Below are 16,725 nucleotides of genomic sequence, written 5' to 3' on the forward strand. Positions count from 1 at the left end.
TAGTAGAGATGGGGTTTCACCGTGTTAGGCAGGATGGTCTTGATCTCCTGACCTCGTGATCCGCCCGCCTTGGCCTTCCAAAGTGCTGGGATTACAGGCTTGAGCCACCGCGCCCGGCCGTGACTGTTTTAAAATAGACTTAAACTGGACCTTTGCTTAAAGATCTGTTTCCCTAACTTGCAAGGATAGTCTTTCCCATTAACAGGAAAGTATTCTGAACCCCTGGTCTAATAAGCTCACATCTGAACACACATGGACTTCCTTCTACCTAAACTTTCGAACTTTTTTTAGACACAGGAAGTGGCAAGAAGGGAGATGCCAAGTGACAATCACCAGGAAGATGGTAAATATTTTGCTCACTGAGTATTTTCCCCCATACTAATCAGAGAAGTCTGGATGTGATGGGATTTGGGAGATGAAGATGTCTCAATACGGGGGCCCTATTTAGTCAAATAATTTCTGCTTTTGTGAGAGACTGTCCTGGATGATTAGTAACCTGTGGGACTTCTCTGCCTAAAGAGTGAATATTCTGACCTCCTTTGTTCTTGATTTTTTTTGCATTGGCTGACTATTCTTTTTCTTACCTTTCTTGCCTTCTTTTGTATTCATTTTTTTTATTCATCTATTTGTTTATCTCTACTAGTTTATAAGTTATATGCTTTTTCTATATTTTTAGTATTATTCCCCAAATGATAATATGTATCGTTAACTTACATAATGTTTAAATTGTTAATACCTTAAGTCTTCTTTTACATAATTCAAAAACCTTATAGTACTTTATTTCATTTACTCTTTCCTGACTTATACGTTGTTATTATGAATTTTGATTCTCTATATTTTTAAAGACTTCACAAGATATTATTTTTTATATAGTCAATGTAGATTTAAAGCTATCCATTTATTTAACACTATTTGCTCACTTCCTTTTTCTTCCCAGGCTTCCCTTCTGATATATCATTTTCCTTTCCTTATAGTGGTACATACTTTTATGTAGGTCTATTAGTGATGAGTTCTTTCAGCTTTTCTTTGTGTGATAATGCCTCTATTTCACTATCATTCTTGAAGGGTATTTTAGATGGGTATAGATTTCTAGGCAATTCGTTCTCTCTGTCTTTCTTCCCTTCCCACTTCCTTCCTTCCTTTTTTTTTTTTTTTTTTTTGAGACAGGGTCTCAGTCTGTTGCCCAGGCTGGAGTAGAGTACAATGGTACAATCAGAGTTCATAATAACCTCAAACTTCTGGGCTCAAGCAATCATCCCACCTCAGCCTCCCAAGTGTTAGGACTACCACCACACCTGGCTAATTAAAATAATTTTTTTCAGCCAGGCGCAGTGGCTCATGCCTGTAATCCCAGCACTTTGGGAGGTGGAGGCAGGTGGATCACCTGAGGTCAGGAGTTCGAGACCAGCGTGGCCAACATGGTGAAACTCTGTTTCTACAAAAAATACAAAACTTAGCCAGGCATGCCTGTAATTCCAGCACTTTAGGAGGCTGAGGCGGGCGGATCACTTGAGGTCAGGAGTTGGAGACCAGCCTGGCCAACATGGTGAAACCCTGTCTCTACTAAAAATACAAAAACTAGCTGGGCATGGTGGCACATGCCTGTAATCCCAGTTACTCGGGAGTCTGAGGCACGAGAATTGCTTGCACCTGGGAAGTGGAGGTTGCAGTGAGCCAAGATTGCACCACTACACTCCAGCCTGGGTGACAGAGTGAGACCCTGTCTCAAAGAAAAAACAAAAAAAAACAACAAAAAAAAGAATTTGTCTCCAGAATGTTATAATTTACTGTTTACACAAAAGTCCCACATTTTAGTGGTGGTGGTGGTGTTCCATGTGGAAGTCCTTTCATCACTTTATGCTACCATTAATCAGAATTATAAATCACCTCTTCCTGAGAGGTGTTTCAGTGAACAGAGGTACTCCCAGCTAGGCCACAAAGAATTCTTACCATGTTTTGTTTTTTTCCCTTGGTGGTGTTTAGAGTTCAGACACTACTCGCCTCGTCAGTCCACAGTCCGATCCCCAGAGAAGATGACTAGAGAAGGGTACCAAGTATCTTTTTTGGACAATAAGTCTTCAGGTTCTTCTCCAGAAAAGGAATTGATACCAAAATCTGATACTTTTCAGCTTACCCATGATGCCTCATTGAGTAAACGCCTGGATGTGGGTGATTCTAGCCAGATCCATCCCTATCAGTTACCTTCAGATGTTGGTCTGGAAAATTATGACAGTCATTATTCTCCAACTCTATCCCTGCATGGAAGTCTTGGTAAAAGGCCTCAGAGAAGCAAGAACTATCAAGAGTACAGCATAAAGCCTTCAAATAACATAAAGGCCACTGCTTCGCATTCCTGTGGAGACTTATTGACTTCTCTGTCAAACCCTGACTCCAGCACTAGAAGGCTTTTGAAGCTTAGTTCAGGTAACAGCTTCCTGTCAGTTTACAGCTCTTCTTCATAGGCATGAAGGTAGAAGATATAACTGAAAATTTTGGAATTAACCCTTCTGAAATTGTATTAGCATTTCTTAAGTTGTATTTTAGGGTCACCAGTGGTCCTTGGAACCTCCAGAAATCTATAGGGTATGAGTTTAACATGATATATATATTAGGGAAAATTTATAGGAAAGTGAGCATCACAGCTACTTGCTATTTTAGTTAAGTAGCATCCCAGGACATCTAGTCTTTACTCACAGTCACTTGTATTTTGAGTTACTTTCAGAAATTAGTTTCAGGTCGGGCACGGTGGCTCATGCCTGTAATCCCAGCACTTTGGGAGGCTGAGCCGGGCAGATCATGAGGTCAGGAATTCAACACCAGCCTGGCCAACATGGTAAAACCCCATCTCTACCAAAAATACACACACATACACACACACACACACACACGCACTCGCAAAAATAGCTGAGCATGGTGGCGTGCACCTGTAATCCCAGCTACTCAGGAGGCTGAGAGGCAGGAGAATTGCTTGAATCTGGGAGGCAGAGGTTGCAGTAAGCCAAGATCAGACCATTGCACTCTATGGGAAACAGAACAAGATTCCGTCTCGAAAACAAAAACAGAAGCTAGTTTCAGAGTTAGTGACAGAGATCACAATTCTGTTATTTATTCAACCAAACTCACTGAACACCTACAGTGTCCCAGACACTGTTCTAACTCTGGAGATAAAGTAGCAAACAAAATAAAGTTCCATGTATATTTTACCATAATAAGACAATCCCTACTTTCATGGAGCTTATATTCTCATGGGGTAAGACACATGATAAACATTTTAACATGTAAATATATGTCAGGTTATGGTAAGTGCTGTGGAAAAAATTATATAAGGGCATAGAGCATGATAAGGAGGAGGTGATGCTTTCGACAGAATGGTCCAGAAAGCTTCTCTGATGAGGCACCATAAAAGTAGAGACTTGAATGAGTGTAAGCCATGTGGGTCTGGGAGGAGAACTTTCTAGACAGTGGGAATAAATGCAAAAGTCCTGAGGCTGGAACATACTTTTCATGTTCCAGGAACCTCAGGGAGGCCAGTGTGGCCGCAGCAAAGAAAGTAGAGTGTATAGCTGAAGTAAGAAAGATGCCAGACTTTTATTCTGGGTGAGATCAGAAGGAGTTAGAGAGTTTGTAGCAAGGGAGTGAAGTGATCTCACTTAAGAATTACTGTGAATGTCGGGTTGAGAATAGACTATGGGGAGCAGGGTAGAATTTTTTTTTAATGCTTTAAGAGATTGGAATCAGCGTAACAGATGATGATGGCTTGGGCTAGACAGATAGTGGTGGAGGTGGTGAGAAGTAGTCAGATTCTGAATATGTTCTGAAGATGACACTCCATGGTTTGCTGATGGATCCAGGATGAAGTGTGGGAGAAAGGGTTAACAATGATTCTGTGGTTTTGAGTCTGAATAACTTGAAGAACAGAGCTTTCATTTACTAAGATGGAAAAGAATGGGAGATATAGATTTTAAGATAAATATCAAGAGTTGGGTTTTAGACATCTTAAGTTTCTGGTGCCTTATTAAAACTTTCCAGAGATACCAATTTGGTAATTGGACATACTAGTGCAGAGTTTAGGGAAGAAGGTATGGCTGGAAATATAAATTTGGAGATTATAAGTGTATGGGTGACAGTAAAACTGTGAGACTGGGTGAAATCTCACTGAAAGAGTAAATATAGATAGAAAAGGGATCTGAGGACTGGTCCTGAGCCCTCCAACAATTAGAAGGAGATAAAGAGAAACCATCATGGAGAGTGAGAAAGCAGCAGCCAGTAAGATAGAGGGGAAAAAACCAAGAGGAAGTGATATCCTGGAAGCTAAGTGAAGAATGTGTTTCAAGAATGAGGGAGTCATCAATGCTAGGTCAAATGCTTCTTCTGACAGGGAGGGAGGGAGCCTGGGACTGAGAAGTGATTATGGTATTTGGCAATGAAGAAGACGTCAGTGAACAGCTTCAGGGGATGCATAAGAATGAAAGCCTCAGCCAGGCGCGGTGGCTCACGCCTGTAATCCCAGCACTTTGGGAGGCCGAGGCGGGTGGATCATGAGGTCAGGAGATCGAGACCATCCTAGCTAACATTGTGAAACCCCGTCTCTACTAAAAATACAAAAAATTAGCCAGGTGTGGTGGTGGGTGCCTGTAGTCCTAGCCACTCGGGAGGCTGAGGCGGGAGAATGGCATGAACCTGGGAGGTGGAGCTTGCGGTGAGCTGAGATCACGCCACTGAACTCCAGCCTGGGAGACAGAGCGAGACTCCATCTCAAAACAAAAAACAAAGCAAAACAAAACAAAACAAAACAAAACAAAACAAAAAAGAATGAAAGCCTCACTGAGGTGAATTCAAGAAAAAATTGGAAGCAAGGCAGTAGAGTTACTGAATATAGACAACCCTTGTGTTAGTCTGTTCTCATACTGCTAATAAAGACATACCCAAGACAGGGTAATTTATAAAGGAAAGAGGTTTAATTGACTCACAGTTCCACATGGCTGGGGAGGCCTCACAATCATGGCGGAAGGTGAATGAGGAGCAAAGTCATGTCTTACATGGTGGCAGGCAAGAGAGCTTGTGTAGGGAAACTCCCCTTTATAAAACCATCAGATCTCATGAGACTTACTGTCACCAAGAACAGCATGGGAAAGACCTGCCCCATGATTCAGTTACTTCCCACCAGGTCCCTCCCATGTCACGTGGGAATTATGAGAGCTACAATTCAAGATGAGATTTGGTTGAGGACACAGCCAACCCATATCAACCCCTTCAAGGAGTTTTGCAGTAAAAGGAAGCAGAGAAATGGAACCGTAGCTGGAAAGGGGATGGGGTCAAGGAGATCCTGGTAGAAATGATCTAGTGGAGGGAAAACTGATGATGCCAAGGAGAAAAGGGACCATAATAAAAAATGGAATCCAGTCCACCAGTGGAGAGGCTGGCTTTAAATAAAAGCACAGATAGTTCATCTATTGTAATAGGAAGGAAGGCAGAGAATTTATTAATACAAATACAGGAGAGTTGGTAGATTTGATGGTGTGATCACATAGATGTTTTCTTTGATTGCCTCTCAGTGAAATAAAGGAGGTTGGCACCTGGGAGTAAGAAGGGAAGAGAAGGTGTTGGAAGTTTGAAAAGAGATGTGAAATATTTGTCTCAGAGAACAGAAGAGTAAATTGGCCAAAGTATTATATTAGGAGAGGCCGGGCACAGTGGCTCACACCTGTAATTCCAGCACTTTGGAAGGCCAAGGCCAGCAGATCACTTGAGGCCAGGAGTTGAAGACCAGCATGGCCAAGATGGTAAAACCCCATCTCTACTAAAAATACAAAAATTATCTGGGCATGGTTGTGCCTGCCTGTAGACCCAGATACTCGGGAGGCTGGGGCAGGAGAATATCTTGAACCCGGGAGGCAGAGGTTACAGTGAGCCGAGACTGTGCCACTGCACTCCACCCTAGGCAACAGAGCGAGACTCTCTCTCAAAAAAAAAAAAAAAAAATAGAAGAACTGGGCACCACTAAGGGCACAGTTACAATAGTGGTCATGAGTTTAAAGTTTGAAAGGTCAGAACAGATGCGTTTTGTTCTCCAGCTATGTTACCCTGCTCTGGTGTAGTCTTGGAATATGTGGACAGTTGGATTTAACCAGAGTTGGAGTTTTGTCAAAGAGTTGAGGATGTATGCTAGGGAGTGGTTATTATGACCCTTGGACTACAGGCCAGGTATGGATAGAAGTGAGACATGAGGGAGTCAAAGGGCAGGTTCATCTCTCATTCTGTTTCCTCCACAGATCTGTATGCCACAACCCATTTCAACAGTGACCCTGCTCTACTCGTCAATGTGGAGCAACAATTATCTACCAGCCTCGGTGATTTAACACCAGCACATGGTTCTGTCCCAAACAACGCTGTCCTGGGAAACAGGACAACTCCTCTGCGGACACTGCTGTTGTCTCCTGGGACTTCAGAAGACAGAAAGATTTTTACTAAGAGGTCATTAAGCCCATCGAAGAGAGGATTCAAATGGAAGGACAATATCCTTGCCAACCTGAATCTAAAGCATGATTTCCAAGATGCTACAGGCAGCGAGGCAAGTGTTGGCTTGTTTGTGTTTGTGCAAGAAACATGTCAGGTTGAAGACCAGAATGAGGGTTCTGTTGGGAGTGGAGGTGGTTCTGACCAACAGGGCTAGAAATTCAAAGAGATTTTTAGAGGCTGGTGGCTAATGCTGCCAAGCTAATGTCTGTTGAACCTTCTGCTCTTGGGAAAGTCATTCCCCCACTGCTGCCATTTTCTCACTTATATCACAGGGAGAACTGTCCCTGCTCTACTTCCAGCTGAAGATTGAACTCTGTAGCATCTATGTTTACTGTCTCATCATATTTACACATTTGCTTCAGCCGCACATGAAATAGTTCTTACAAAAGCATTGCTTCAGGCTGGGCGCAGTGTCTCACACCCATAATCCGAGCACTTTGGGAGGCTGAGTGGGTGCATCACCTGAGGTCAGGAGTTCAAGACCAGCTAGGCCAACATGGTGAAACCCCGTCTCTACTAAAAAATACAAAAATTAGCTGGGTGTGGTGGCACGCACCTGTAGTGCCAGCTACTCTACTCGGGAGGCTGAGGCAGGAGACTCACTTAAACCCCAGAGGCGGAGGTTGCAGTGAGCCGAGATTGTGCCACTGCACTCCAGCCTGGGTGACAGAGTGACTCAGTTTCATAAATAAATAAATAAATAAATAAAAGCATTGCTTTGCTTTTCTGTCTAGAAGTTAAAACAATTTAAATTTTTTTCCAATGTAGCAGCAAACAGAAGATGAATTAGATTATCCAAGGGATTTTTAGCTGAAAGTAGTTCAGAGAATGAATGAAAAACCAAGAACCATTCCCACATAAACAGTATACATGTAATTCATTTTATAAAATATCCTAGAGACTGGGCGCGGTGGCTCACACCTGTAATCCCAGCACTTTGGGAGGCCGAGGCGGGTGGATCACCTGAGGTTGGGAGTTCAAGACCAGCCTGACCAACATGGAGAAACCCCATCTCTATTAAAAACACAAAATTAGCCGGGCTTGGTGGTGCATGCCTGTAATCCCAGCTACTCAGGAGGCTGAGGCAGGAGAATCGCTTGAACCCAGGAGGAGGAGGTTGTGGTGAGCCGAGATCGAGCCATTGCCCTCCAGCCTAGACAATAGAGCAAGACTCTGTCTCCAAAAAAAAATAATAAAATAAAATAAAATAAAATATCCTAGTATGATAGTGTCATACAATAAAACTTTATCATTACTAGTTCTTAGCAAGTTTTGCTCCTGCCTTTGCATACCTCCCTTGTGGAGAATGCCTTCTACTCTCCTCTCTTGTCTTTTTGAATGTTCATTTTTCTCCAGGTTCTACTTCCATCATGAGGAAGACCCATCCATGTGGTTAGAAGAACCCCAGCTCTTAGGGTCTTCTCTTCCCTTGTACCCAAGAATCTTTGTCATAGGAACCATTTGTCAATCATTTACTGCCCTGTAAGGAAGCAGGAGATTTGGTCAAAAACAGCCATTTCTAGTTACTTATTTTTCACTTGTTGGAAATCTTACACATTGGGGTGGGTTTATAGGGTTTTTGTTGGTTTGTTTGGAGTGTTTTTGTTTATGTTTTTGTTTTTTACTCTTTAAAGACTTTCTATTCAGTTTTCAGAACTTTGGAAGTGGCTGTAATTTTTGTGCACCAAAGGGGGCAGTCTTGTAATGTTTTCTTTAGTTTTTTGGTCTCTTTTCATTCTCAGTCCCCCATGCTTATTTTACCAGACAAGAACACTAACTGTGTGTTAATGTATTCAGTGTGAAGATCCAGCAACATTTAGCGTATTTGGGATGTTATATTAATCAGACATGCTCTAGGAAATTTTTTAACCTCTATTTCATGTTATATTGTTAAAATCTGGCTAGATGCTATGGCTCACACCTATAATCCCAACACTCTGGGAGGCCAACGTGGAGGATTACTTGAAGCCAAGAGTTTAAGACCATCCTGGGCAACACAGGAGACCCTCTCTCTACAAAAAAAAAAAATAAATAAATAAACAAATAAATAAATGTTAAAATTTCAATATGCTTTTCTAGACGATCTTAAAAACTCCTTTTTTTCTGTTAGACATTATTTTTCTCTTTATGGAAAGCTTTAAAACAGCTGCTTGAATATAAATAAAAAAGAAATACACTCTTTAATTTCTGAAAGGTATAAGTCATCCCAGCACTTTGGGAGGCAAGGCAGGCAGATCACCTGAAGTCAGGAGTTTGAGCCCATCCTGGCCAACATGGTGAAACCCCATCTCTACTAAAAATACAAAAAATTAACTGGGTGTGGTGGTGCACGCCTATAGTCCCAGCTACTCAGAAGGCTGAGGTAGGAGAATCACTTGAACCCGAGAGGCAGAGGTTGCAATGAGCCAAGATCGGGCCACTGCACTCCAGCCTGGGTGACAAAGCAAGACTCTGTCTCAAAAAAAAAAAAAAAAAAAAAAAAAGCCAGGCATGGTGGCTCATGCCTGTAATCCCAGCACTTTGGGAGGCCGAGGCAGGCAAATCACTTAAGCCAGAAGTTTTTGACCAGCCTGGCCAACTTGACAAAACCGTGTCTCCACTGAAAATACAAAAATTAGCTGGACATGTTGGTACACACCTGTTATCCCAGCTACTTGGGTGACTGAGTCATGAGAATTGCTTGAACCTGGGAGGCAGAGGTTGCAGTGAACTGAGATCATGCGACTATAGTCCAGCCTGGGCAATAGAGCAAGATCCTATCTAAATTAATTAATTAATTAATTAATTAATTAATTAATTAAAAAAATGTAGAATTAGCCAGGCACGATGGTGCACACCTTTAGTTCCAGCTATTCCAGAAGCTGGAGTAGGAGGATCGCTTGAGCCCGGGAGTTCAAGGCTACAATGTGCCAAGATCACACCATTGCACACCAGCCTGGGTACAGAGCTAGACCCTGTCTTAAATAAAATATTATAGAATATTTATGTTTATTATATATTAATATATTAAATGTAAGCTTACTTTGAGTTATAATTTTTTTATATTACTCCCCAATTTATTTTATAAAATATAATACTATTTTTAAAATGTTCTGCAATTTCATCTTTCTATTATATAACATAATGAACCATAGATGTAGGTGTCAAACAACAAATTTTTAATTTTCTTCTGAAAATTTCTATTATTATTTTGTAACTTAGTCTTGCCCTGTCGCCCAGGCTTGAGAGCAGTGGCACGATCCCAGCTCACTGCAACCTCCACCTCCTGGGTTCAAGCAATTCTCCTGCCTCAGCCTCCTGAGTAGCTGGGATTACAGGCTGGCCACCACCACGCCTGGCTAATTTTTGTGTTTTTAGTAGAGATAGGATTTCACCATGTTGGCCGGGCTGGTCTCGAGCTCCTGAGCTCAAGTGATCTGCCTGCCTAGGCCTCCCAAAGTGCTGGGATTACAGGCATGAGCCACCAGGCCTGGCCTGAAATTTTCTATTAAAATTTATCATACAAGATACTGTTACCTTTGAAATTATCCTTGAATATCTTATGTTTTTGTCTTAGACATAAATAATATTATGCTACTCAAATCCAAACTGAAAGATGAAATCATCTTTCTTTTTTTTTTTTTTTGAGACGGCATCTGCAGTAGCACGATCTCGGCTCACTGCAAGCTCCGCCTTCCAGGTTCACACCATTCTCCTGCCTCAGCCTCCCGAGTAGATGCAACTACAGGCACCCGCCACCACGCCTGGCTAATTTTCTTTTGTATTTTTAGTAGAGACGGGGTTTCACCATGTTAGCCAGGATGGTCTCAATCTCCTGACCTTGTGATCCACCCACCTCAGCCTCCCAAAGTGCTGGGATTACAGGCATGACCACCGCACCCAGCCGAAATCATCTTTCTTTTTCACTTTTTAAGTAGTCTAGGCTAGGCACGGTGGCTCACACCTGTAATCCCAACGCTTTGGGAAGCCAAGGCAGGCGGATCACAAGGTCAAAGTTGGAGACCAGCCTGGCCAATATGGTGAAATCCCGTCTCTACTAAAAATACAAAAATTAGCTGGGTGTGGTGGCACACGCCTGTCCCAGCTACTTGCGAGGCTGAGGCAGAAGAATCGCTTGAACCCGGAAGGCAGAGATTGCAGTGAGCCCAGATCGCACCAGTGCACTCCAGCCTGGGCGACAGAGCGAGACTCCGTCTCCAAAAAAAAAAAAAAATTAAAAAAAAAAAAAGTCTAAATGTCTACATTCTTACTTCTCTTATTGTGTAAGAATGACAAATGGTTGGGTTTTTTGTTTGTTTTTGCTTTTTTTTTTTTCTCTTGAGCCTCTCTCTAGTGACCTGGGTAGTTTGCACGGTTTGCCTGGAAACCACAGTCCCCCAATCTCTGCCAGAACCCCCCATGTGGCCACTGTCCTCAGACAGCTCCTGGAGCTTGTGGATAAGCACTGGAATGGCTCTGGCTCCCTCCTCCTGAACAAGAAGTTTCTTGGTGAGTGAATGCATTCTCTGTCCCTAGAGAGGAGCTAGACTTTGCCTCTGCTCTGTGTTCTGCTAAAAACCACTTAGCCCACTTCACTTGCAAGGAAAGTTGTTCTCATGATCACATCCTAAAACATCTCAGAAACACCATAGTTAACAAATCTGCATTTTTCTCATATTCTTCTTCATTATTTTTTAAAAGCAGCACCTTTTCTAATTGTTTTGTAATGATTGTTTTGTTCCTCCTGTGAATATTTGGTAGTCTTTGGTAATATATAGAGTAACCAGATGTGTAAATTAATGACTATATTAATTTTTTTAAAGATTTTGTGATCCTTGGGAAAGTGCCAATAATGAATACAACAGAAATTGGGTTTGATCATCAGAGTTTTGAGATGACTGTTAGAATGTTATGATTTGAAAAACTCGAATGAGTAAATGACCTGGACTCTCTTTAGGGTTCGTTTTTTAGAAACAAGGGAGAAAACAGTTTTGCAAATGTTGGCATCATGCATTTATTTGTTGTTATTTTCTTTTTGATCCTTAACATGTTTATTGGCTATTTAATAGAAGAATAATTAAGGAAATTTTGTTGGTGGTAAAAGTTTAAGTAAAAACTAGAAACTTGGCTGGGTACGGTGACTAACGCCTGTAATCCCAGCACTTTGGTAGGCCGAGGTGGGTGGATCATGAGGTCAGGAGTTGGAGACCAGCCTGGCCAACATGATGAGATCCCATCCTTACTAAAAATACACAAATTAGCTGGGCATGGTGGTGTGCACCTGTAATCCCAGCTACTCGGGAGGCTGAGGTAGGAGAGTTGCTTGAACCTGGGAGGTGGAGTTTGCAGTGAGCCGAGATTGTGCCATGGCACTCCAGCCTGGGCAACAGAGCAAGACTCTGTCTCGGAAAAAAACAAACAAATGAAAAGAACAAAAAAACTAGAAACTTGAAAGTGGTTTGGGGTTAAAAAAACTTTTTAAAAAATGTCTAAAGGGATATCCAGAAGAAGAAATCCTAACACAGTTATTTTCCTTCTCATGTTGACCCATTGCTCCCATTTTGTAGGAAATTATCCCCAGGACCACTAATCAATGACTAAGGAATCATGCACTCACAAGGGGCTGCTGTTGTTTCTCCACAGAGGATGTAGGATATAATTTCTTTTCCTCTTAAAAACACCTCTTTCTGCTACTTACTAAGTTCTGGTAAAAAGGAGATACTAGATTACCCTATTTGATCCAGAGAGCTGGTAGTTACTGACTAGGAATGCTGTGCTTTAGCTTTTAAGATTGGCCTGTGTGCCCATCCTGAATTTTTGGCAGGTCCTGCCCGAGATTTGCTTCTGTCTTTGGTAGTCCCGGCTCCTTCTCAGCCGAGGTGTCGCTCACATCCTGAAGACACGACGAAAGCCTTCTGCAGGAGGGAGCTTGAACTGAAGGAGGCTGCGCAGCTGGTCCCTAATGACATGGTATGCCCCTCTCATCTCCCTTTAGAAAAGGACAGAGCAGCAGGACTACAACATCTCTGTGCCCTAATGATCAGCATCACCATGAACACCTAACCAAAATATGGAAAAAGTCTGGGCATAGCAGGAATACAAAACTTGCTAGGACAGGGACAACTTGGAGGTTCTGCAGGGCTGACTCCGTCATCCTAACCCTAATCCAAAAATTCTAAAGAAAGACTTGAAATGAGAAGAAACAAACAAAAATTCCAAAAAACTCTAGGTGGAAATGTTTAGGATAATGTTCTTGAAGGTTATGGTTTGATCCCAGTGAATGTATCTCGGATTGTCTTTCCTCTCTTCTAAGGGAGCTGAGAGCCCTGAACCAGGGGCCAGGGGCCGGGGACCATTCTAGAGCATCAGCCTGCTGGCTCTAGGAGAAGAAGAAGCAACTCGTATCCCCATGCTTTTTTCCCTCCCCTCCCCTCCCCTCTCCTCTCCTCTCCTCTTTCCATAAGGCAGAGTCTTGCTCTGTTACCCAGCCTCGAGTGCAGTGGCACAATCTCAGCTCACTGCAACCTCTGCCTCCCGGGTTCAAGCAATTCTCCCTGCCACAGCCTCCCGGGTAGCTGGGATTACAGGTGCCTGCCACCACGCCCGGCTAATTTTTGTATTTGTAGTAGAGACAGGGTTTTGCCATGTTGGTGGAGGTGGTCTCAAACTCCTGACTTTAGGTGATCCGCCCACCTTAGCCTCCCAAAGTGCTGGGATTACAGGCATGAGCCACTGTATCCGGCCAGCCTTTTTCTTTCTTTCTTTCTTTTTTTTTTTTTTTTTTTTTGTTTGAGATGGAGTCTCACTCTGTCGCCAGGCTGGAGTGCAATGGTGCGATCTTGGCTCACTGCAATCTCCACCTCCCAGGTTCAAGCGATTCTCCTGCCACAGCCTCCCAAGTTGCTGGGACTATAGGCACACGCCACCATGCCCAGCTAATTTTTGTATTTTTAGTAGAGACGGGGTTTCACCATGTTGGCCAGAATGGTCTTGATCTCTTGACCTCATGATCCGCCTGCCTCAGCCTCCCAACATGCTGAGATTACAGGCGTGAGCCACTGCACCCTGCCTCAGCCGCCTTTTCTTAACGTTAGAGGATTTTCAAACACCAAGTTCAGTTCTAGAAACTTTAGATAGATGATAGATGACTAAGAATGCTGGCCACTTGTCAAAATGACCATTTGTTCTGCAAGAGTAGTAGATAACTCATAAGAAAGATTGCTAGTCCATGTAATAAATTTGTTTACTCTATTTGAGCTGTATTTACCAATGAATTAAAATTCTAGTGAGAAAAAGATGCTGACTTCCAATCATTTTATCACTAAATAGAGGAAAAGATCTTTCAGTTCTCTAAACACACCTCAGCATGTCAGATTCTTTTATTTTTTATTTTTTGAGACGGATTCTCACTCTGTCGCCTGGGCTGGAGTGCAATGGCGCTATCTCAGCTCACTGCAACCTCTGCCTCCCAGATTCAAGCAATTCTCCTGTCTCAGCCTCCCGAGTAGCTGGGGTTATGGGCACACACCACCACGCCCAGCTAATTTTTTGTATTTTAGTAGAGATGGGGTTTCACCGTGTTGCCCAGGCTGGTCTCGATCTCCTGAGCTCAGGCAATCCACCCACCTCAGCCAAAGTGCTATGATAACAGGCGTGAGCCATCACATCCAACCTAGAATGTCAGATTCTTAATGTATTTGTATTTTGTTTTCTAATCTAAAGGAGAGTTTGAAGCAAAAACTGGTCAGAGTACTGGAGGAAAACCTCATTTTGTCAGAAAAAATTCAACAGTTGGAGGAAGGTGCTGCTATCTCAATTGTGAGTGGGCAACAATCACATACTTATGGTAAGTTGAGGAAAGCCATGATATATGGGGCCTTACAAGACAACTGTTTGTTTATAGATGACCAATTTAGTAACCTTCATCATGTTAGTTCACGTAGCTGCCTTTGGCCTACTTGGTCATCAGTTTTCCTGGCAGTTAACAGAAACAATCATCTTGCCTCAGAGAATTGTAATGCAGGTGGCTTGAGTTACCAGATGAAGCTCTTGTCAGCGGAAAGCATGTTAAAATATTACTATTGCCATTAATTTTGAGAATGACACATGCTTTTGTGATTGTAACACTAAGAACATGTTCTTTATAGAAAGTTTGGAAAATACAAGGAAAATATAACCCCATGATCCAGCAATAACTTCCATTCGTGTTTTTGGTGTATTTTCTTCTACCTCACTTCTCTGTATGTTTTTAACTCCAAATTAAAAATTGTGGATGGGCAGGTGCAGTGGCTCACACCTATAATCCCAGCACTTTGGGAGGACAAAGCAGGAGGATTGACTGAGTCCAGGAGTCTGAGACCAGTCTGGGAAACATAGTGAGAACCCGTCTCTACAAAAAATAAGAACTTAGCCAGGCATGGTGGTGTGGACCTGTAGAGCCAAAGAGGCTGAGGCAGAAGGATCACTTGAGCCCAGTAGTTCAAGGTTAGAGTAAGCCTTGATCATGCCACTGCAATCCAGCCTGGGCAAATGAGACACCCTGTCTCAAGAAAAATAATAATAAAAATAGGCCAGGTGCGGTGGCTCATTCCTGTAATTCCAGCACTTTGGGAGGCCAAGGTGGGCAGATCACTTGAGCTCAGGAGTTCAAGACCAGCCTGGCCAACATGGTGAAACCCTGTCTCTACTAAAAATATAAAAATTAGCTGGGCTTGGTGACAGGTGCCTGTAATCCCAGCTACTCGGGAGGCTGAGGTAGGAGAATTGCTTGAACCCAGGAGGCAGAGGTTGCAGTGAGCTGAGCACTCCAGCCTGGGCAACAGAGCAAGACTCCCTCTCAAATAATAATAATAAATAATAATAATAAAACTGTGTCCTGGTTTTAAAAAAAAATTTACATATAATTAGATGCACACATTTTAAGTTTGATCTCAATCAAAATACAGAACATTTATAGAAAGTTTCTTCATACCTTTTTGTAGTCAGTTTCCCCTACTCTTGACCTCAAATAAACACAGACCTGATTTCTATATCCTAATGTTATTAATTTCATAGTATAGGCATTTCTACAATATCACAAGAATATACCATATTTATCTATTTAGTCCTCTAGTTGTTTTTATAATGGTTATATATTTAGAATAAAATGATTTTAAATTATTTCTAAACATTCAAAAGAAAGACCTGAAATGAAAGAAAAAACCCTAGAATCAAATGCTTTTCTGAGATTAACCTTCTTCCCTTTTGATGGAGCTGAGAGTCCTAATATTTAATATTTATACTATTATAAATAATCCTGCTATTAATGTCTATGTACAGAAATCTTTGTGTACATTTCAGACTATTTTCCTAGGAGACAGTCCTAGAAGTAGAATTAGTGAGTCAAAGGATGGGATATTTTTGAGGCTTTTGTTACATAAATCACTTCCAAGAAAGTTGTTTCAGTTTACACCCACCTCAGCAGTGTACTTGAATACCCCTTTCACTCCACTCTGCCAACACTGGGCATTTTTTCAAAATTTGCCATTGTGATAAATGAAAAATAATATCCTATTTAAGTCTTAATTGTACTACTTTATTATCAGCATAGTTTAGGTCAGTATTTTAGATACAGTTTGCCCTTGACAGACTAGCTCAGCACCCCTAACAAATTATGGGTACATGGATTTATAGGAGGAACTTGATTTCGAAGTTCTGCTATGGAAGCACTGAATTTCCATTGTTGAATCTCAGCTCTAAATAAATAAATAAATAATTATCAGCACTATCTGATACTCACAAGCCTGAATAATCAAGATATCAGTCTCCACTTACCTACTTTGAAATTAAAAGTAGGTATTTGTCCACTAGATACTTACTTTCATTCAGCCAGGAGACCCAGTATAGTATTTTGGCTTACTGGTGATAAACAAGCTTTTGTGGCTTTGTTTTCCACCTTCTAGAACCCTCTTACTCAAGATGTGATCCACATTAGTATCACCTGGGAGCTTGCTAAACAAGTGGGGCCTCACCTCAGGCCTACTGCATTAAAATATATTTTTAGCAAGATCCCCAGGTGATTTGTAAGCATATTAAAGTTTAAGGCTGGGGCCGGGCGCGGTGGCTCAAGCCTGTAATCCCAGCACTTTGGGAGGCCGAGACAGGCGGATCACGAGGTCAGGAGATCGAGACCATCCTGGCTAACACGGTGAAACCCCCGTCTCTACTAAAAAAAAAAAAAAAAAAAAA

General features: G+C 42.1%; 1 protein-coding gene across 1 annotated transcript in view; it reads left to right on the top strand.

Annotated features, from left to right (window-relative positions):
* The window catches only part of LRRC36 (leucine rich repeat containing 36), a 58,241-nt gene that overhangs the window by 37,361 nt on the left and 4,155 nt on the right, over window positions 1-16,725 (top strand). The window contains exons 7-12 of the mRNA XM_026456493.2: window positions 292-343; window positions 1,984-2,424; window positions 6,273-6,571; window positions 10,842-11,007; window positions 12,323-12,468; window positions 14,221-14,344. Of these exons, the coding sequence (XP_026312278.1) occupies window positions 292-343; window positions 1,984-2,424; window positions 6,273-6,571; window positions 10,842-11,007; window positions 12,323-12,468; window positions 14,221-14,344 (1,228 nt within the window). The remainder of the gene's footprint in view (window positions 1-291; window positions 344-1,983; window positions 2,425-6,272; window positions 6,572-10,841; window positions 11,008-12,322; window positions 12,469-14,220; window positions 14,345-16,725) is intronic.

The sequence above is a fragment of the Piliocolobus tephrosceles genome, chromosome 17 (genome assembly GCF_002776525.5).
Source record: "Piliocolobus tephrosceles isolate RC106 chromosome 17, ASM277652v3, whole genome shotgun sequence".
In the NCBI taxonomy this organism is placed as follows: domain Eukaryota; kingdom Metazoa; phylum Chordata; class Mammalia; order Primates; family Cercopithecidae; genus Piliocolobus; species Piliocolobus tephrosceles.